The 21,776-nt window shown below is 50.6% G+C and overlaps 1 protein-coding gene across 9 annotated transcripts; it reads left to right on the top strand.

The window, feature by feature from the left end:
• Positions 1 to 21,776, top strand: ADIG (adipogenin). Of its 9 annotated transcripts, none has more exons than XR_002339838.1 (7): positions 23 to 228; positions 3,223 to 3,355; positions 5,387 to 5,603; positions 16,527 to 16,712; positions 18,831 to 18,982; positions 19,793 to 19,919; positions 21,566 to 21,776. XR_002339838.1 is itself a non-coding variant. In XM_005672934.3 (3 exons), the coding sequence occupies exons 1-3, from the start codon at positions 102 to 104 to the stop codon at positions 7,023 to 7,025; spliced, it is 489 nt and encodes a 162-aa protein (XP_005672991.1). In that variant the 5' UTR covers positions 1 to 101; the 3' UTR covers positions 7,026 to 7,212.

Consider the following 21,776-nt stretch of genomic DNA (forward strand, 5'->3'; position numbering starts at 1 on the left):
CACAATTGCGCTGAGAGCAGAGCGTGGCCCGGCCCCCAGGTTCCCAGGGCAGCTGGGTCAGCAACTTTAGACACACACACACAAACTCACACACACATACCATGAAGTACCCTCTGGTGCCGCTGGTGAACGAGCTGACATTTTCTTTCCTGGCATCCTGGCTCTGCCTGCCCGTGGGCTTGCTATTGTTCTTATTGATCGTCTGGCTACGCTTCCTACTCAGCCAAGGTGAGCCACCCAGTCCAGGCCCAAATCCTGGAGCTGGGCAGGGGGGTGGTCCCGAAACACTCGCAGGAGAGGGGTTTCCTTCAAAGCATCTTAACTGCTGGCTCTGAGTTGACAAATGGTCACCAGTAAGAGAAGAGGATTGACTTGGTACTTTAGAATTTCTTAACCTAGAGTCCCAGAGTGAATCCTGAGTCAGGGAAGCAAAAGGCATGTGTGTGCGTCTGTCCCCCTGCAGAGCCACCGCTAGCACATAAGGTCCTTGGTATACATGAAATTATTGTGAATGGGATTGCAAATCTAGTTAAGATATTCTAGATTAAAGATATAATAACTGACTTTTGCACTAATGTAAATGAGTATATTTGTGATAAAAGAAACTTAGAGCAGGAGTTCCCGTCGTGGCTCAGCGGAAACGAATCTGACTAGCATCCATGAGGACACAGGTTCAATCCCTGGTCTCACTCAGTGGGTTAAAGATCCAGCGTTGCCGTGAGCTGTGGTGTAAGTCGAAGGTGCAACTCAGATCTGGTGTTGCTGCGGCTGTGGTGTAGGCCGGCAGCTACAGCTCCGATTTGATTCTACCCCTAGCCTAGAAACCTCCATGTGCCTTGGGTGTGGCCCTAAAATTTAAAAAGAAAGAAAGAGAGAAAGAGAAAGAATAGAAAAGAAACTTGGAGCAGAAATGTGCTTGGAATTGGTTGTGGTGCATACAAAATTCGTATTATTTCTGAACAAGCAGCAGTCATGGACCACTGGTAATAAGAGCTGTTATTATCAAAATGTACATGTAAGATATATAAACGATAACAGAACTATATTTTCTGTGTGAAATATGGCATCAAATGTAATGTACGCTTCAGCATAATAGTTAATGCTTTCTGTTTTCGTGACCAATCATTAATTTGGAAGAAATTGAATCTTTATAATAAATAAGCAAATGAATAAATACAAAAAAAAAAGATGTCCCTTCAGGGCCACCGATAGCACATAAGTTTCTTGTTACAAATCAGAAAAGGGGGGGCCCTCTGGGCAGATGAATTAGCAAAAGATGCCCCTTCCTGAGAGCTCAGCCAGGGCACAGGGCTGGGTGAGCAGAGCATGGGCTGGATTCAGCCCTCAGGCTGGTGCCTTTGCAGTCAATGACCAGCACGGGGTGGGCGGGGGTGGGGTACAGTGGCCTGAGGCATTTAGCAGGTGCCCAGAGACCACTGACACAGTTTCCTGCCCAGACCAAACATCAGGGGGGATCTAAGTTTCTGTGGGACACAGGATCATGGAAACTGACCAACATTTGTCCTGAACTCAGCATACCCCCCAGGGGAGCAGGAGGCAGAACGAAGCTGGCCTGAGCGAGGCTGGGGACCACGGGCAGGGGCAGGGGCAACCTGGCCATGTGGCAGGAATGACACTGTTCCTCCTGTGTTCAGGCCCCCCAGGGCACTCTCTTCACCAGGGGCCCTCTTCCTGGGGATGCCTGGACATGCACCCCGCTCCTCAGCCTGGGACCTTTGGCCAGCTGGGCAGGGAGGGCCCTGAGTGTGCTGCCAGCTCCAGTCAGATGGCATTCAGACAGGCTGAGCGGTTCACCCCCAACCTGCCCCATGATCTTAAATGTGGAGGCTGGTAATTGTGCAACACTTGGGAGTTCCTGGCAAGAACTTCCAGAAAATGTTCATTTAAAGTGTGTTCTTGGAGTTTCTGCTGTGGTGCAATGGGAAAGTGGCCTCTTGGGAGCACTGGGACATAGGTTCGATCCCCAGACCTGCACAGTGGGTTAAGGATCCGGTGTTGCCCCAGCTGCGGCTTAGGTTGTGACTACAGCTTGGATCTGATCCCTGGCCCAGAGGAATCTCCATATGCCGTGGGATAAAAACATGTGCTCTCTTAACTTGGGCATAGGGCCGTGGCAGGTAGAAGGCAGAACACCCATCTGGGTAGAGCCTGTAAAAGCCCAGCTCCAGAATCAAGGGCACATGGGCCCAGGGTTCAGCCTTGCCCCTTAATAGCTCATAACTATAGCTTCTTTTTTTTTCTTCTTCTTCTTTTTTTTTTTTTTTTTTTTTTTGTATTTTTAGGGCCACATCTGCAGCATATGGACGTTTCCAGGCTAGGGGTCAAATCAGAGCTACAGCTGCTGGCCTACACCACAACCACAGCAATGCCAGATCCGAGCCGCGTCTGCAACCTACACCACAGCTCACGGCAACACTGGATTCTTAACCCACTGAGTGAGACCAGGGATTGAACCTGCGTCCTCATGGATGTTAGTCAGATTCGTTTCCGCTGAGCCACAGTGGGAACTTCCCATGTGCCCATTTAGTATCACGCATAGGTTTTCCCCTCAAATGGGGGGTTTTTTTGGTTTTATTTTACAGGGATTCTACCATATACTTCTCTGCAACTTTCTTGTAATATATCCTAGACATCCTGCAAGTCGAAAGATACAGATCTAATGTAGGCATTTTAACAGCCTCATGACATGCCATGGGGTGGGTGGGCTGTGTGGTGTGAGTGGACCACACGTCATCCAGCAGACCTCTCATGATGCACACAGACGCGGTTTCCAGGGTATTTTAATGTGTGCATGTGTGTGCATGCATGAGAGTGTGTGTGTGTTTCACCATAAAACAGTGTTCTAAGAGAAACCATAGGACACATACACTCAGATACTTGTGTTATATAAATGAACAGGCAGACAACTGGGTGGTTGGCCTTGTGTCTCCTCAGCGCCCCCTTCTGGACCACACTCAATTCAGGTAGGGTCCTTTCTCTAGAAAGTGGACGTGTCACCGAACAACCTTCTCTCTTGGTCCCTGGACACCATTCAAGGTCCCAAGTTCTTCCTGAGGTCTCAGGGCTGTCTTGGTTCTGCCTTGGACCCCTGGCCTCAGATAAGGCTGCGGGGATACCCCCGTCCAGCAGGGGGATCCTTTCCCATCAGGAATAGGAGATAGGATGTGACCACCCAAGGGGCCTTGTCTTGTACCTTCACAGATTCGGAGGAAAATGACTCAGATCTGTGTTTTGATTGGGAGCCCTGGAGCAAAGGTCCTGCTGAGTTTTGCCAGGAGGAGACACTTCATAGCCCAGAGGAGGAGAGGCCCTGCTGGTGAGCCTATACTGCCAGGTGAGGCCCCTCTAAAAGGTAGGGGGCTGGAGTTCCTGTCGTGGTGCAGTGGTTAATGAACCCGACTAGGAACCATGAGGTTGCGGGTTCGGTCCCTGCCCTTGCTCAGTGGGTTAACGATCCGGCGTTGCCGTGAGCTGTGGTGTAGGTTGCAGACGCGGCTTGGATCCCGAGTTGCTGTGGCTCTGGCGTAGGCCGGTGGCTACAGCTCCGATTAGACCCCTAGCCTGGGAACCTCCATATGCCGAGGGAGCGGCCCAAGAAAATGGCAAAAAGACAAAAAAAAAAAAAAAAAAAAAAAGGTAGGGGGCTGGAAACAGAGACCCCTGCCGTGTTGGAGGTCTGCTCCACCACCGAGTTGGAGACCTGGCTACTTTGCCACATCAGAGACCCTTCTGCCTTACTGGGTGGGAGACCTGTTTTTTGTTTGTTTGTTTGTTTGTTTTTGTCCTTCTGCCTTTTCTAGGGCTGCTCCCCGCAGCATATGGAGGTTCCCAGGCTAGGGGTCGAATCGGAGCTGTAGCCACGGGCCTATGCCAGAGCCACAGCAACGCGGGATCCGAGCCGCGTCTGCAACCTACACCACAGCTCACGGCAACGCCGGATCGTTAACCCACTGAGCTGCCACAGGAACCCCGTTATTCTTCATTTTACAAATGAGGTTGTGGAGCAGCAGATCCATTAAATGATTTTTCCAAGTATCAGAGCTTGAGCCCTCACTGAATAGCTAGGACACCTCACCCATCCCAGTGGGATTAAGTGCCATTTCTATGCCAGTGACCCCCAAGTGTATCCCATTCTGTCCTCTCTCCTGGGCTCTATTATCTGTCTGCTTAACATCTTTTCATTGTGAGACTGGGATTCTCCCTTTTTTTTGGGGGGGGGGCATGCCTAAGGCTTGCAGAAGTTCCTGGGCCAGGGATTGAACCCTTGTCACAGCAGTGATAACGTTGGATCGTTAACCTGCTAGGCCACCAGGGAACTCCTAGCCTGGAATTCTTAATTCCCTTTGCTACCCAACAAAGTGAAACACACCACCCCATCTTCTGCCAGCTGGTCCCCCCGTCACCACAAACAGCACTGCCATCGCTTGATCTAGCTGATTAAGCCAGAAACCAAGGAGTCAGCCTTCATGATTTTCTATTCCTCCCAACCAGCGCCCCCATCCAGTCCATCAGCAAGTCCTGAACGATATGGCTCATGTGTCCACAGCTCTCTGTCCCCAGCACCACCACGGCCTGCCCTGCTCCAAGGTCTGCCCATCAGTCTCACTCTTGGAGCCCCTGCCTGTCCAAGTGGAGCAAGGAGGTGATGCTGAGAGGCAGGGACACTCACTTGCCACAGTGACACTCGTTCTTAACCTTGTCAGGTCATGACTTTGACAGCTGAGGGCCCCCTCCCCAAAAAACACACACCTGGACAGGCACTCAGAGTTTCGTGTTCAGGGCCAGCTTCAGGGGTTGTCCCACAAAGTCGCATGTTCAGATGAGCCTCATGCTTCATCCAATGTTCTGCCTATGCTGTCTTGAAATTCTTCAGTTTTGAACAAGACCCCCCCCTCCGCCCCATGTTCATTTTTTAATGAGCTCCACAGGTCATGTAGCCTGTCCTGTTTGTGTCCAGTTAATGGGATAAGATAAGGAGGTTTTTGGATTCTGTTCAAAAATCCTGCCCGGGAGTTCCCGTTGTGGGTCAGTGGTTAACGAATCCGACTAGGAACCATGAGGTTGCGGGTTCGATCCCTGGCCTCACTCAGTGGGTTAAGGATCCGGTGTTGCCAGGAGCTGTGGTGTAGGTCGGAGACACGGCTCAGATCTGGCGTTGCTGTGGCTCTGGCGTAGGCTGGTAGCTACAGCTCTGATTAGACCCCTAGCCTGGGAACCCCCATATGCTGTGGGAGTGGCCCTAGAAAAGACAAAAAGACAAAAAAATCCTGTCCCATTTCTGTAGAGCCCTCCCAGCCCCATCCTGGATCTGTCCCTCTCTTTCATCCCACTGTCACCCTAGATCCAGCATTTCACTGGTTCCCAGCTTGGTTTTGCCAGAGTCAGCGGGGCTGTGGCCGAGGCCAGCATGGACAGAAGACTTGCCGGGGAGGCAAGAGGGCTTTGGCGAGTGACCTGCTTGCCTGGACCCCCAGCTCATCTCCTCCACCGAGGGACATACGACACCTCCAGAGACGCGGCTCTTCTCTCTTCCAGACAAGCTCCCAGCCCCCTGGGGGGAGGCCCGAGACCCTGAAGGCCACGTGAGCAGACCCACTGGGGAAGCTGGCGAACTCAGAGGCTGAGCCGGGGCAAGGCTGGGCCGGAGGGTGTGGGTCCGAATTAAAGAAACAAGGGGTTCTGTGCTCAGGAGCCCCCTGACAAACCCTCGAGAGCTGGCCACGTCCACTCATTTGACAAGCTTCAGGCTCTGGCCCAGTCCTGGCCCCCACTCGAAACACCTGGAGCTTTGAGGCTCTTCTATCTGTTCGAAAGGCTGGGCGATCTCGCTCTGATCCTAATTTCAAACTTCACGATGAATCTAGAGATCAACTTCAGTAACAAATCATTTTATAACTACATCTACCACCTGCCTAGTTGTAAGAAGAGCTCATGTTTTTGTGGGTTTTTTTTGGTTTTTTGCCTTTTATTTTTAGGGCCACACCAGCAGCATATGGAGGCTCCCAGGCTAAGGGTCAGTGCAGGATCCGAGCTGCATCTGCGACCTACACCACAGCCACAGCAACGCCGGATTTTTAACCCCCTGATCGAGGCCAGAGATCAAACCTGCGTCCTCATGGATGCTAGTCAGATTCATTAACTGCTGAGCCACCACAGGAACTCCAGAAGAGCTCACATTTAATGAGTGATTACTATGCGCCAGATACTTCCTATGTGCTTTTCACACGTAACAATTTTTTTTTCTTTTTTTTTTCTTTTCTTTTTGTCTTTTTGCCTTTTCTAGGGCCGCTTCCCGCGGCATATGGAGGTTCCCAGGCTAGGGGTCGAATCGGAACTGTAGCCACCGGCCTACGCCAGAGCCACAGCAACTCACGATCCGAGCCACATCTGCGACCTACACCACAGCTCACAGCAACGCCAGATCCTTAACCCACTGAGCAAGGGCAGGGATCGAACCCACAACTTCATGGTTCCTAGTTGGATTTGTTAACCACTGCGCCACGACGGGAACTCCCACATGTGACAATTTTTAACCCTCACAAGCTTTCTATGAAGTAGGGGCTTTGGTGACCCCTCTTTGACAGATGGGGAAACCGAGGCACAGAGTAGTCAAGTAACTTGCACAGAGTCACACCGGTGGGGCTGGGATTTGAGCCTGGGCTCTGACTCCAGAACCTGGCTCTGATCCACTGTGCCAGCTCTTCTTCAGGTTGCGGGCGGGGGGGTGGAGATACAAGGGTGGGGGCACAATGTTGACCTTTTGAGAACTCCCCTGTCTCCCTCTCCACCCCTGCTAGTTATGCAGAGGCAGCAGGGTGGAGAAAGGGGCAGGCTGCCTTTGGGGTCACCTGGGTGTCATCTTTATCCCCTCTTTCTGTCTCAGCCCCCATCCCACCAGCCACCACCGGCCTCCTAAGCCAAGGAAAGAGAATGAGCCTGAATTATCAGCTGGTCTCCTGGACTTGGGTCTCCCTGGCTCTGCTTTTTCTGCACTGCTAGAATGACCCATCCAAAGCACAAATCAAAACAGTCTCTTTCCTTCTCCCTCTCTCTCCCTCATACACACACACACACACACACCACACACAACTTTCTCTGCGCATGCTTTGTCATGTGTGTTTGTCCACGCTGTGTTTTCGTGGGGGCTTTCCTGGCACCAAATAAACATTTTGGTAACAAACCTCCCCTTCAGCTGAAGCTCCTCCCTGGCTTGGTCTGGCATTTTCTCCAACACCCCCCCTCCGCCCCCGTGGAGTCCCTCACTTTGCTCCGTCAGGGCTGTTGGCTCATCATTCAGTTTCTTCCTGACCCCAAAAAAGCCACCAAGCCCCTCACCCCCAACTTGCCCCCCCCACGCTGGAGGAGCCAGACAAGCTCAGACCTTGAGGGAGGATGGGCACCGCCTGGCTCTGCAGGGAGGAGGGTTGCCAGCGCTCCCCAAGCCCCTGCGGCACAAGGGGGCAGACACCTCCCTGGGGTGCCTGGAAGGTGAGCAGCTCTGGAGGCTAGTTGGCGGGGGGGGGGGGGAACCTGTGGGAAGATGCCCTCCCTGCTTGGGGTGGGAGGCTGAGACCCCAGGCTTTTGAGGGGGTGGATTGGGGTCCCTTTCTGGCATTTTGTCCCGTAACGCAGGAGATGGGGTTTGTGTGTGTGTGTGTGTACACGTGTGCCTGGTAAACACACATCTGATTCTCTAGTAACAGCCCCCCCAAGAGACATCCCTCCTATTAGAGCAGCCGAAGCTGAGTACCTGTCACCCTGTGCCCATCCCAGCACTGTTTCCCACGCATTGTCTTTTTTGATCCTCGCAACAACCCTATGAGGTGGGTCATGGATCCATTTTCCCTGATAAGGAAACTGAGGGTCAGAGAGGTTAAGTAATTCACTCAGGAGTTCCCGCTGTGGCTCATCGATAACGAGCCTGACTAGTATCCATGAGGATGCAGGTTCAATCCCTGGCATTGCTCAGAGGGTGGGGGATCTGGCGTTGCCATGAGCTGTGGTGTAGGTTGCAGATGTGGCTCTGATCCCGAGTTGCTGTGGCTGTGGTGTAGGCCAACAGCTGCAGCTCCGATTCAACCCCTAACCTGGGAATCTCCACATGCCACAGATGCGGCCCTAAAAAAAGCAAAATAAATGAGTGAGTGAACGAATGAATGAATGAATAAATAAAACACATAGAATACAATACTTTTTATTGTAGGCAGTTTTTAAAAATTCAAGAAACACGTTAATGACTTCTTGCAAAACTTTCAGGCAACACAGACGTAGATAAAGTAAAATGGAAAAGTTCTGCTCCCTCTCCTGTGACCACGGCCAGTAAACAGAGGAGCCCAGAATGGAATCCAGTCTTGTCAGACCCCAGGACACATGCTTTTTATTATCAGCACCCCTGGAGTCTGGATTTTCCTGACTGTCTGCTGGGCTCTGATTGGACAGAAGGGTTGATCCTGGAGTCTTTGGGAATCTGCCAGTGCCAGCCTGGCTGGGGTTCTTAGCCCACTGTAGGTGTGTTCTTGGGGACACCCCTGCCTGGCTGTGACAATGAGCACCTGTCCTATAGCAGGTGCAGGACCCTTCAGCCTCTGTCTGGGGGTGACCACTATCCAGTAAGCCCAACGGTGGGCTCTGCTCTCAGAGTCCCTTACTCTTTAGGGGTAAATGGCCCCCATCCTCCCATCAAACTTGTGCTTCCGCTCCAAGTTCAACAAATATGTATTGCCAAGCCCTCTGTGGACAAGGAAGAGGCCCCCCGGACCTTGACGGGCTCTGCCTCTCATCCCAGGGGTCCCACACCCTTGCTAAGACTTGATTCTTTCTAGTCAGGTCACCTCTTTCTTGGCGCCCCCAGCTCTGCAAAGGGGGCCTCAAGACCTGGCTACGAAGGATGCACGCAGACAGGGACCAGGCAGGAGGCAGCCCCGAGGCGGTGAGTGCCCTATACCCCGCCCAGGTAGAGAAGAAAGGGGCCAAGGCCAGCTGGAGGGCACCTGGGGAACAGCGAGTCAGACCGCCTGGAACGGCACTGCCAAATATGACCACCAGGGGGCGCGCTAGTTCCGTTGCAGCGAGCGAGGAGGCGGGGTCTCAGAAACGTGGGCAGTGACTTCCAGCTGAGGAAGAACGCAGCTAGCGATGGCGGTCGGCGGCGTGTCCTGGACGCCATCTCCCCTACCCCCTTTTTAGGCCGCCCAGGTATGCGTGGCCGAAGCTTGGGAAAATAGGGTTGCTCAGAGGGGGCGTGGAATGATAGAGGTGAAGAGTGAGCCAGTAGAAGGGACGAAACAAGAGTTCCTGAGAAGAATCCAGAACAGAAAGTTGGCAGTGTCGCGTTGGGTGGGTGATGTGTATTTATGTAAATCTATATTCGTGCGTCTCTAGGTGCCCTGCACGGCACTCCTGTTGCGTATGAGCATGAACGCACGTGCACACATGTTTCTATGCCTGTGTGTATGCACAGTTTGCGGGACGTTGTGTATGTGGACATGATACCATCTGTGCACAAGTAGCTGTTGTGACTGTGTATATGTGCAACTTGTATTTTGAACATGGGTACTTGTGTAAGTGCACGCGTATGCATGTTTACACACTCATGTGAATTCTGGGCATACATACCTGTGCCCATTGCTATGGATCTTTCTCTGCAGACTCCCAAAGTGGCAAAGATGGAGGTGACCTGACCTATCAAAGATCCCCTGGGGGTTCCTGCTGTGGCACAACAGGATTGTCAGAGTCTCTGCAGCGCCAGGACGCAGGTTCCATCCCTAGCCCGGCACAGTGGGTTAAAGGATCTGGTGTTGCCACAGCTGCAGCAGCGTAGGTTGCAACAGCAGCTTGGATCTGATCCCTGCCCAGGGAACTCCATATGCTGCAGGGTGGCCAAAAAAAGAAAAAAAAAAATCCCTTGTAGGTGGCCCTGACTCCCCCAACACCAAAGTGGCCCATGTTCTCAGCGCTTCAGCCCTGTTCACAGGGCCACGAGGGCAGTGAGGACACAGACAGCCTCCTCTCCCCCACCGGGGCCACCTCCCCTTACTCCTTCTAGGAGTCTCTCTCTCTCTTTCCCTCCCTCCCTCTCTCCCTCTCACAGGAAGCTGAGTGCCAGGTGCAGAGAGGGGTCAGAGCTGAAGGCCATCAAGGGGAGTTTCACATGCCCTTAGCCTTGGCCTTTCTGTGCTGGTCAGAACTGTGTTCTCTAACTTTCTTAGAAAGCTTCTTGGCTCCCATCATTCATTCAACCATTCATTCATTCACTCATTCCACAAGTATTTACTAAATGCTTACTCTAGACCAGGTACACGAAGAGGGCTAGCGTCACAATGGAAAGAAGAGACAGGGGCCCTGGACCTGCACAGCCCACAGCCCTGTGGAAGAGGTGGACCTGCATCGAAGAGCCACAGAGTAACTGTCAAGTTCCAGACTCCATTAGGTTTTATAAGAAATACTGGGAGCAATGGGAAGAAACAAGGTGCCTGGCTCATTCACACACACACTCATACTCTACGCATAATCCATCTTGACTTAGAATTTGCCCCTCACCGCAGGCTCCTGTCTCCACCTGTCACCCCTCGTCCTACAGCTTCCATTCTGATTGATGTCCAGCAGGAAGGGGCCTTGTGGTGGGAGACCCATGGCTGACCCTCCCCAAGTGGCATCCAGCTGCCTCTTCCCTGTCTCTGGGTGCCGGGGCCCTTCCTGGGCTCTGGGTCTCTGTAGTTGAGCAACCGTTAGTGAGTGACCTTTAGTGGTCCTGCTTTGTCCCTGGTCAGCATTGCAGTGGGCCCTTCCCCAAGCAAGTGACTATTAGTGAGTGACCATTGGCCCCACTAAAAAGAGCCTGAATTTGGACTTAGGGAAGATAGGTTTCTTTTTTTAAATAATGATTTTTTTTTTTTTTTTTTTGTCTTTTGTTCTTTTAGGGCCGCACCAGCAGCATATGGAGGTTCCCAGGCTAGGGGTCTAATCAGAGCTGTAGCCGCTGGCCTGTACCATAGCCACAGCAATGCAGGGGCCGAGCCACATCTGCAAACTACACCACAGCTCACAGCAGTGCCGGATCCTTAACCCACTGAGCGAGGCCAGGGATCGAACCTGCAACCTCATGGTTCCTAGTCAGATTTGTTTCCACTGCACCATGACAGGAACTCCTAAAAATAATGATTTTTATTTTTTCCATTATAGCTGGTTTACAGTGTTCTGTCAATTTTCTACTGTATGGCATGGTGACCCAGTTACACACACACGTATACAATCTTTTTTCTCCCATTATCCTGCTCCATCATAAGTGACTAGAACATAGTTCCCAGTGCTACACAGCAGGATCTCATTGCTTATCCATTCCAAATGCAATAGTTTGCATCTATTAACCCCAAATTCCCAATCTATCCCACTCCTCCCCCTTGACAACCACAAATCTGTTCTCCAAGTCCATGATTTTCTTTTCTGTGGAAAGGTTCACTTGTGCCTTATATTAGATTCCAGATATATGCGATGTCATATGGTATTTGTCTTTCTCTTTCTGACTTACTTCACTTAGTATGAGAGTCTCTAGTTCCATCCATGTTGCTGCAAATGGCATTTTTTGTTCTTTTTTATGGCTCAGTAGTATTCCGTTATGTATATGTACCATATCTTCTTAATCCATTCATTTGTCAGCGGACATTTAGGTTGTTTCCATGTCTTGGCTATTGTGAATAGTGCTGCAGTGAACATAAGGGTGCACGTGTCTTTCTCAAGGAAAGTTTTGCCTGGATATATGCCCAAGAGTGGGATTGCCAGCTCATATGGGAGTTCTATATTTAGTTTTCTAAAGTACGTCCATACTGTTCTCCATAGTGGTTATACCAATTTACATTCCCACCAACAGTGCAGGAGGGTTCCCTTTTCTCCACACCCTCTCCAGATTTGTTATCTGTGGACTTATTAATGATGGCCATTATGAGAGGTGTGAGGTGGTATCTCATGGTAGTTTTGATTTGCATTTTTCTAATAATCAGTGATGCTGAGCCTTTTTCCATGTGCTTGTTGGCCATCTGTATATCTTCTTTGGAGAAATGTCTCTTCAAGTCTTTTGCTTATTTTTCCATTGGGTTGTTGGCTTTTTTGCCGTTGAGTTGTATAAGTTGTTGGAAGACGGGTTTTCTGAGACACTCGTCTGCCATCTTCTTGGTCTGCTAGCTTTCTGATTAAAGTCGTTATTCCTTGCCCCACAACTCGTCTCTGGATCTGTTGGCCTCTTGTGTGGTGAGCAGAGTGAACCTGGGTTCTGTATCATCTGGGGAGGATCCTATTGTCTCATTTCCACCTGGGACCAAAAATCAGTGAGGCCACCCCTTCCAGGCCTGGGCTTCATACACAGTGGCTGGTCTTGCTGCCTCCAGAAGAAAAGCCAGCAGCTGCTTCCCTCTGTATTACGGCAGCAGGTCCACAAATACTGCCAGCATCCCCCTCTATCAAGTCAGAGGGAATATCAGTAAGTTCCTGGTGAGTTTTGTGTCTGAGCCCAGTCGCTGGGAGCTCTGGGACCTTGAGGGCTCACTAGGCCCCTCGGGGTTGGCGGGGGCAGAGTCCACCCCTCAGGCCTCTGTCTCCCAAGAAACCAGGTGGAACCCTGCTGTGAGGTTAGGGGTCAGCCTATGCACCCCTTAGGATCCATTTTGGAGTCTGAAGTTTTGCCTGCAGCTGGCCTCGGGCAAGGAAGGGGCCGGGGTGGTGGGTTGTTCAGTGCAACAGTTGTCAGTACCTCTGGGCCAGCCCAGCTGAAGTGGACCTCCTTCCAGGCCAGTGGCCATGATTCCCTAAGGAATTCTCTAAACACATGACCAGTTCTGAGCGTCCCCGGATTTCTGGAAACTGACCTTGAGCAGCTGCGAGCATCCTCAGCTGTGTTCTCTGGAGCAGGAATTCTCCAACTTGAGCAGTGCCTCGGGATCACCAGGACAGCTCTTAGGACAGTGGCTGGACCCTTAGAATCAGCATTTCTAGCAAGTTCACAGGTGATGCTGATGCCGGTGGTGCAGGGGCCACACTCTGAGAGCCAATGGCCAAGGAGGAGAGGCGGAGACCAGCCTTGGGGTATAGTGATCCTTTGCAAGGGAGGGAAAGAAGAGAAAGGGTGAATTCCAGCCCTGGCCACAAGGGGGCGGTGGAGCACAGATTGCGTCAGAGAGGGTCCCTTCAGCGGCAAGAAGGCTGGTCTTTCCTCTTCCTTCCCACAAGTTAAATGTCACTTTTACTTCATTCGCATTTTTTTCTCCCTAGTCTAGCACTCAAGGAGTGTTGTCCTTCCAGTGAGTTAATAGAGGAGCTTGGTGATGAGACTGCTTGCCGGTGTTGGTTTTTTTTTTTTAATAATTTTTTTTATTTTCCCACTGTACAGCAAGGGGGTCAGGTTATCCTTACATGTATACATTACAATTACATTTTTCCCCCACCCTTTCTTCTGTTGCAACATGAGTATCTAGACGAAGTTCTCAATGCTATTCAGCAGGATCTCCTTGTAAATCTATTCTAAGTTGTGTCTGATAAGCCCAAGCTCCCGATCCCTCCCACTCCCTCCCCCTCCCCCTCCCATCAGGCAGCCACAAGTCTCTTCTCCAAGTCCATGATTTTCTTTTCTGAGGAGATGTTCATTTGTGCTGGATATTAGATTCCAGTTATGAGTGATATCATATGGTATTTGTCTTTGTCTTTCTGGCTTATTTCACTCAGGATGAGATTCTCTAGTTCCATCCATGTTGCTGCAAATGGCATTATGTCATTCTTTTTTATGGCTGAGTAGTATTCCATTGTGTATATATACCACCTCTTCCGAATCCAATCCTCTGTCGATGGACATTTGGATTGTTTCCATGTCCTGGCTATTGTGAATAGTGTTGCAATGAACATGCGGGTGCATGTGTCTCTTTTAAGTAGAGCTTTGTCCGGATAGATGCCCAAGAGTGGGATTGCGGGGTCATATGGAAGTTCTATGTATAGATTTCTAAGGTATCTCCAAACTGTTCTCCATAGTGGCTGTACCAGTTTACATTCCCACCAACAGTGCAGGAGGGTTCCCTTTTCTCCACAGCCCCTCCAGCACTTGTTGTTTGTGGATTTATTAATGATGGCCATTCTGACTGGTGTGAGGTGGTATCTCATGGTAGTTTTGATTTGCATTTCTCTTATAATCAGCGATGTTGAGCATTTTTTCATGTGTTTGCTGGCCATCTGTGTATCTTCTTTGGAGAAATGTCTATTCAGGTCTTTTGCCCATTTTTCCATTGATTGGTTGGTTTTTTTGCTGTTGGGTTGTATAAGTTGTTTATATATTCTAGAGATTAAGCCCTTGTCAGTTGCATCATTTGAAACTGTTTTCTCCCATTCTGTAAGTTGTCTTTTTGTTTTCTTTTTGGTTTCCTTTGCTGTGCAAAAGCTTTTCAGTTTGATGAGGTCCCATGGGTTTATTTTTGCTCTAATTTCTATTGCTTTGGGAGACTGACCTGAGAAAATATTGATGATGTGGATGTCAGAGAGTGTTTTGCCTATGTTTTCTTCTAGGAGTTTGATGGTGTCCTGTCGTATATTTAAGTCTTTCAGCCATTTGCCTGTTTTTTTCAATGTGGTCTGGGCCCCACGTTGAACCTGCAGCCACCCAGAGGGGCAGGGAGGAGAAGCGGGAGGGGGAGGGTTGGTGTTATGACAACAGTTTTGAAGGGCAGGGTGCTGCAAAGGCAGCTTCTGTGGGACCCGGCTCCACGCCTCTCCCAAGGTCCCAGGTCTTTCCCTTCCTTCTTTCCTGGGTCTGTCCCCCTGGGACAGGTGAAGCCTCATTCATTCATTCATTCAACAGTGACTTTATTGAGCCCTTTGTATTTTGCCAAGAGCTTTACAGATTTAATCTTCACAGGTAATCCAGGTCTTCGTTCGTTCGTGCTTCCTCAGAAGCAGACCCCGAAACAATGATTCAAGTGCAGATAGGGATTCCAGTTAACAAAAAGGTGTGGGAAGCTGAGAAGGGGAGGCAGCCCATAAAAGGATGCATCATCCAGCAAGTTACTACTGAGCACCAGAGTTCAGTTCTCCTGGAGAACTCCGAGAAACAGTGTAGAAGACATCCAGCAGTTATCCCCACCCAAGGGGCAAGAGAGTTGGCTGTTTATTTTGCGGGTTTTTTTTTTTTTGTTTGTTTGTTTGTTTGTTTTTTGTCTTTTTAGGGCCACACCCAAGGCATATGGAGGTCCCCAGGCTAAGGGTCAGGGGTCCAGTTGGAGTTGTAGCCTCTGGAGCCGAGTCTGCGACCTACACCACAGCTCACAGCAACACTGGATCCTTAACCCACTGAGCAAGGCCAGGGATTGAACCTGCGTCCTCATGGATGCTAGTCAGATTCGTTTCCACTGGGTCACGATGGGAGCTCCGGGATCTGGGTATTTAGGCATCAGCTCCTGTGAGTCATCAGTTGAGGTTTCCTCTTGACAAGGGTGGGCATTTTGTTCCCCGGCCCTTCCAGCCTATGTGAGCACAGGCATGGTTTGCTCTAGTTGCCAGAGAGAGCCCTCTGATAAAGGGCTATCGATGCTGGCAATTAGAAGTTAGCCACTGTACGCTGAAATGGTGGGTGCTGAAAGGATATTGCTGGTGCATTGAGGGCAATGTCCTGCTTGACCTTGAAGGTGAAGATGATGATGGAGATGATGGTGATGGTGATGATAATGGGGATCATGATGGTAACGGTGATCACAGTGATGCTGTTGCTCCTGCTGCACCTGCTAATAGTCGTGATGATGATAGTGAAGATGGTGGTGCTGATGGTAGCACGACAGTGATCATGGTGGTCATGGTGGAGATGATGATGGTGGTGGTGGTGGTGCTAATGGGGATGCTGAAGATGCTGACGATGGTGATGGTGATAATGGGGATGCTGATGATGCTGACGATGGTGGTGGTGATATTGGGGATGCTGATGATGCTGACGATGGTGGCGGTGGTGGTGATAATGGGGATGCTGATGATGCTGACGATGGTGATGGTGATAATGGGGATGCTGAAGATGCTGACGATGGTGATGGTGATAATGGGGATGCTGATGATGCTGACGATGGTGGTGGTGATATTGGGGATGCTGATGATGCTGACGATGCCAAGATCGTCACAAATAATCCAGTGTTTCAGTTTGAGGGATGATGTGATGCCAGCAATTGATAGTCACTAAGCACTGACAGTGAATCTGGTACTTCTCCTATGTTCACCCCTTTCATCTCACAACAACCTTAAGAGACATATTATTTTTATGACCTCTTTACAGGAGAAGAAAACTGAGTCTCTGAAAGTTAGTGTTACTCAGCCACATGGCCAGTAAGTGACAGGATTTAATTCTAATGCAGGTTAGTCTGGTGTCAAGATGCAGGCTCTTAAGTATTTTGGATCATAAATCCAAACTGTTCCTCCCTAAATACCCAAATTTAAAAGTATTTTAGTGATAATCACTTCCTCCATCTCCCTCTTTCTCTCCTCTCCTCTCACAGCACAAACGCCAAGAAGGAACCAAGATAACCTAGTGAGGTGGGGTTGACATGAATCCTGGAACTGCATGGCAGGGTGTTTGGAGATTGTAGCAGGTTATGGGCCTTTAAGTGACCTCAGTTTCTCCAAAGAGCCCAGACTGGATGAAGCATGAATTTAGCCCAGCAGTAGTCCCACAGTTCTATGAGGTAAGTGGTACCATGGTCCCATTCTACACACAAAGGAACTGAAGCCCAGAGAGGCTATGCCATGAGTCCAAAGTCACACAGAGAGTGAGAATCTTGGATGCCCAATTCTGAATCCAGACCTCTTTCAATCACACTACAGTTGCTTGAAGTAGGATCAGGACCTGGGAGGTGCTAGTGAGAGAGGACAGTCAAGAACAGAAGTGGAGAGCCTGGGTAGATTGTCTGTGGGGGGGATCGCCATGGGACTCAGCCAAAATTGCAGCTTCTGTTCCCCAGTTCCTCCCTGCCCCCTACAATCCACCTGCGAGCCTTGTTGGACCTCCCACCAAAATATGCTCTCACCTCTGCCCCACTTCACTCCTCTGTTCCTGCTGTCATCCTAGTCCAAGCCTCTCTCACCTCACTGCCTTTGATGATGGTGGTGAAAATGGTGGTGGTGATGGTGGTGGTGATGATGGTGATGGTGGTGATGGTGGTGGTGAAAATGGTGGTGATGGTGGTGGTGGTGGTGATGATGGTGGTGGTGATGGTGATGATGGTGATGGTGGTGGTGATGGTGGTGGTGGTGATGGTGGTGATGGTGGTGGTGCTGGTGCTGGTGATGGTGGTGGTGGTGATGATGGTGATGGTGGTGATGGTGGTGGTGAAAATGGTGGTGATGGTGGTGGTGGTGGTGATGATGGTGATGGTGGTGGTGATGGTGGTGATGATGGTGGTGGTGATGGTGATGATGGTGATGGTGGTGGTGATGGTGGTGGTGATGGTGGTGGTGGTGATGATGGTGATGGTGGTGGTGGTGGTGCTGGTGATGGTGGTGGTGGTGATGATGGTGGTGATGATGGTGATGGTGGTGGTGGTGATGATGGTGATGGTGGTGGTGGTGGTGCTGGTGATGGTGGTGGTGATGATGGTGATGGTGGTGGTGATGGTGGTGGTGGTGATGATGGTGATGGTGGTGGTGGTGGTGCTGGTGATGGTGGTGGTGGTGATGATGGTGATGGTGGTGGTGGTGGTGATGGTGATGATGGTGGTGGTGATGATGGTGATGATGGTGATGGTGGTGGTGGTGCTGGTGATGGTGGTGGTGGTGATGATGGTGATGGTGGTGGTGGTGATGATGGTGATGATGGTGGTGGTGGTGGTGATGGTGGTGGTGGTGGTGGTGGTCCAAAGTCTCAATGGCTTCAACGCCTTTGAACTACTCTCTCTCCTTGCCCTCCTATCTGCCCTCTGTACAGCGGCCATAGCGACCCTTGTAAAACAAAAATTCAATTCTGTTAAACACCCTTTTACTGAAAACCTTCCAGAGGGATCCCAAACCACTTAAAACAGTATCCCAACTCCTTACCCTGGCCTATGAGTCCCATCCAGTATCTGTGATTCCAGTATCTCTGATTCCACTCTATCCACCCTGTCCGTCACTTTGCACAAGCAGCCTCATGAGCCTCCTTTCCATTCCTCAGACATACCAACCTCATTCCTGTTCTAGAACACTCTCCCCCCAGCTACTCCCATGGCCAGCTCCTTTCACCTCTGGGTATCGGCTCACATGTCCCTTCCTTCTTTCTCTGACCATCCCCTTCGATGCTGCTTCCTCTCCTGTCCTCTCTCTCTTCCCATCTCATTGCCTTAATTTTCTTTCTAGAATTTATCATTACCTGAAATTATCTTATTTAATTGCTTTTTTACCCATCTGTGACCCTAATTAGGATGTAGCCCCATGAAAGCAGAGACCATGTAGGACTTTGCTGACCTTTGTGGATCTGATGGTATCACAGGTGCCCAATACAAATCCATCAGATGAGGGGAGTTCCCATCAAGGAGCAGTAGAAACAAATCCGACTAGGAACCATGAGGTTGCAGGTTTGATCCCTGGCCTCGCTCAGTGGGTTAAGGATCCAGAGTTGCCGTGAGCTGTGGTGTAGGATGTAGACGTGGCTTGGATCTGGCGTGGCTGTGGCTGTGGTGTAGGCTGGCAGCTGTAGCTCTGATTCAACCCCTAGCCTGGGAACATCCATATGCTGTGGGTGTGGCCCTAAAAGCAAAATAAATACATAAATATCCATCAGATGAGTTAATGGATCCATGAATTCCTCTCTGCTGCTCTGTTTCTTCCAGAAACTGTTGCCCTCACCACCTGACTTAACTCTGGCCTCTCTGATATGCAGTGTAAAGTTGAGGAAATGCACCTGGAGTACCTCTAACGAGTGCTCGTGAGGGGCTATCATCACGATTATTAATTATTAACAAGAGCCAGGCAGCCTGAAATGGTGAGTAATGCTATCACCTCCCCCATGGTTCTCACACCTGCGCTGGCCCCATGGCACACCCCACTCCCTCATTAACAGAGCCAGGATGCTAGGAAGCTGGGTGCTTGGAGGAACAATCCTTTAACCTTGGCAGGAGGAGGGGCGCTTGCCTCGGTGGCTCCCGGGAGCCCAGGCCTGGCTGTGCTCCCTCCCACTCTGCGTGGGCCGTCAGCCCTCAGCAGAGGAGCCCGGTTTAATCACATGCCAGTTTCCCCATTCATCTTCAGTGCTATCCGAAGGCTCATCTTCTCCCACCCTCTGGCGTCATGGTGATTGATGATCTTGCACCAGCCCTGCTGCAGGGTTAGCACAGCTCGCAGTGGGTGCCCAGCTTCTCCGGGCTCTTTGCAGTCTGGGCCTGACTTGGGCTGGGATCATGTTTCTTTTAAGGAGCCCTGTTAGGGATGAAATCATGTCCCCCTCCCCCTTTCCCAAATTCATATGTTGAAGCCATAACCCACAAATTGACTGTATTTGACTATCAGGTTTTTAGGAGGTAATTAAGGTTGAATGAGGTCACAAGGGTGGGGCCCTGATCCCATAGGCCTGGTGTCTTTATAAGAAAATGAAAGGCAGTGTGCTCTCTCTGTGCACACACAGAGCCAGGGCCATGTGAGGACACAGTGAGGAGGCAGCTACCTGCAAGGCAGGAAGGGAGTCCTCACCAGAAACCAAATTTTCTAGCACCTCAGTCTTGGTCTTCTAGCCCCCAGAACTGTGAGAAAGTAAATGTCTGTTGGTTAAGCCCCTTGCCTGTGTGTTTTGCTGTAGCAGCATACGCGGACTAAAACGAGCCCTGCTGCCTCCAGCTTTTGAGAGGGAGGAGGATGAAGTTTGGAAAGATGCCCTCCAGTGGAAGCATTTCCTTGGGCCAGTGCTGAAAAGGACCCCTGAGCAGGTGAGTTGACTCACCTGGCATTCAGGTGAGAGCTTCCCTGGGAAAGGCAGTGCTTAGAGGGGTCGCCCTGGGCTGGCTGGGGCTACAGGCAACTTGCCCAACTTTGTGCTCCCAGAGATTCACCCACTGTTTCTTCCTTTTTGCTTTTTAGAGCCGCACCTGCAGCATAGGGAAGTTCCCCAGCTAGGGGTCGAATCAGAGCTGCAGCTGCCTGGCTATGCCACAGCCACAGCAATGCTGGCTCTGAGCTGCATCTGTGATCTATGCCACAGCTTGTGTCAACAGAGGATCCCCAACCCTCTGAGCAAGTCAGGGATCGAACCCACACCCTCATGGAGACTAGCTGGGTAACCTGCTGAGCCACAGCGTGAACTCCCTTGCCTGCTGTTTCTATGCCACAGAGGGTGGGGAGGATGAAATGAGGGAGTCTGCAGTAACTGGACAATGACTTTAAGTGCCCATAGCTGGGCTCGGCTGGGGCCAGAGTAATAAACAGATAGGGAGGGTCTCTGCCCTCAGGGGACTCACTGACTAATGAGAGAAACACACTAAGTTAGAACTGAAATGCCCTCTCATCATGACAGAATTCAGTGAAAATAAAGCAGAGAGAGAGAGAGAGAGACGGGGGCAGGGAGAGGGGCAAAGAGCAGGGGTAGGGAGGCGGGAATTACGGGCGGATCTTCATTTCGAGTGGCCAGAGAAGGGTCTTAGATTTGGGGCCCCAAGAAGCACACTCTGGACTGAGAACCGGAGAGCAAGTATTTGGGAGGTGATCCCAGGAAGACCCAGTGAGAGTAGAGACCAGAGATGCGGGAGGGTGGAGCCACTGAAGGCTGTGCTGGTGAGCAGGTTAGAGCCTGGGCAGCTGCGGCTCAATGCTGCAGAGCCTTTTGGGGAGTGTGTAGTTACATCTTTAATATGAGCCAAGCAAGGAGGAAAGAAACTAGAGTATTATTATCCACCGATTCCTCCTTGAAGGGTTGCGTGCTGCTCCCATGGGCGTTACCTCCCCGGCTCATTCGATGCATCCCACAGGCACACAGGCTGAACACCTTCGTGTGTCAGAGAAAGGCCAGGTTCTTGCAAAGGGAGGTCGGTCTTGGTGGGCACCAAGGGGTGTGGGCGGGGGCTGACAAGCGTGGAGTGTCTGCTACCAAACACCTTTCTGAGGAGGTGACATTAGAACTGCCACCAAAACGATGAGTCGGGGCCAGCCATCAGAATTGCTGGGAGGAGGAGTTCTCTTGTGGTATGGTGGGTTAAGGATCTGGTGTTGTTGCTGCTGGAGTGCAGGTTTGATCCCCGGCCCGGGAACTTCCATGTGCCCCAGGCATGCCCCAAAAATATAAAATAAAATAAAATAAAATAAAATAAAATAAAGGGAGAGCTGGGAGAAGAGGTTTGCAAAGAGAGGGAAGAAAAAGGTCTCTGCCATGGCCATTGTTGTTGAAGTATCGTGTGCCGGGGCAGAGAGCTTGTCTGGGTATCTGGGCTGAGGGACAGATCAGGCCCCCCCTCCAGAGATTTCCTAACCCTCTCTCCCCACCAGCTTCATACAGACTCCTCCCATCCTTGTCCCCTTGCTCCTCTGCTCCTCTCATTGGCCCCAACATCTTCTGAACTGACTCTGTCTTCCCTTGTCTCAGACCCTTAGACTGCTGTTCCCTCTTCTGAGAATGCACTTCCACCCCATTTCTGCCTGCTGAAACTTTCCAGCATACAGTCAACAAAGATTTCTGTTGAGAGCCAGGAACTGGGGATGGAGCATTGAATCAACACAGACCTTCCCTTCAGAGTCTAGGGAAGGAAGAAAAAATTAAAATAGTAAAACAAAATAAAGTAAAATAAAATAGAAAA

Source organism: Sus scrofa, chromosome 17 (genome assembly GCF_000003025.6).
Source record: "Sus scrofa isolate TJ Tabasco breed Duroc chromosome 17, Sscrofa11.1, whole genome shotgun sequence".
Lineage (NCBI taxonomy): Eukaryota > Metazoa > Chordata > Mammalia > Artiodactyla > Suidae > Sus > Sus scrofa.

Excerpts from the sequence above, each read along its gene's own strand:
- ADIG (XM_005672934.3), top strand. The coding sequence starts at position 102 with ATGAAGTACCCTCTGGTGCCGCTGGTGAACGAGCTGACATTTTCTTTC. Across the intron at positions 229-5,362 it reads ACGCTTCCTACTCAGCCAAG|ATCCAGCATTTCACTGGTTC; the intron begins GTGAGCCACCCA and ends CTGTCACCCTAG. Across the intron at positions 5,604-6,904 it reads CCCGAGACCCTGAAGGCCAC|CCCCCATCCCACCAGCCACC; the intron begins GTGAGCAGACCC and ends TTTCTGTCTCAG.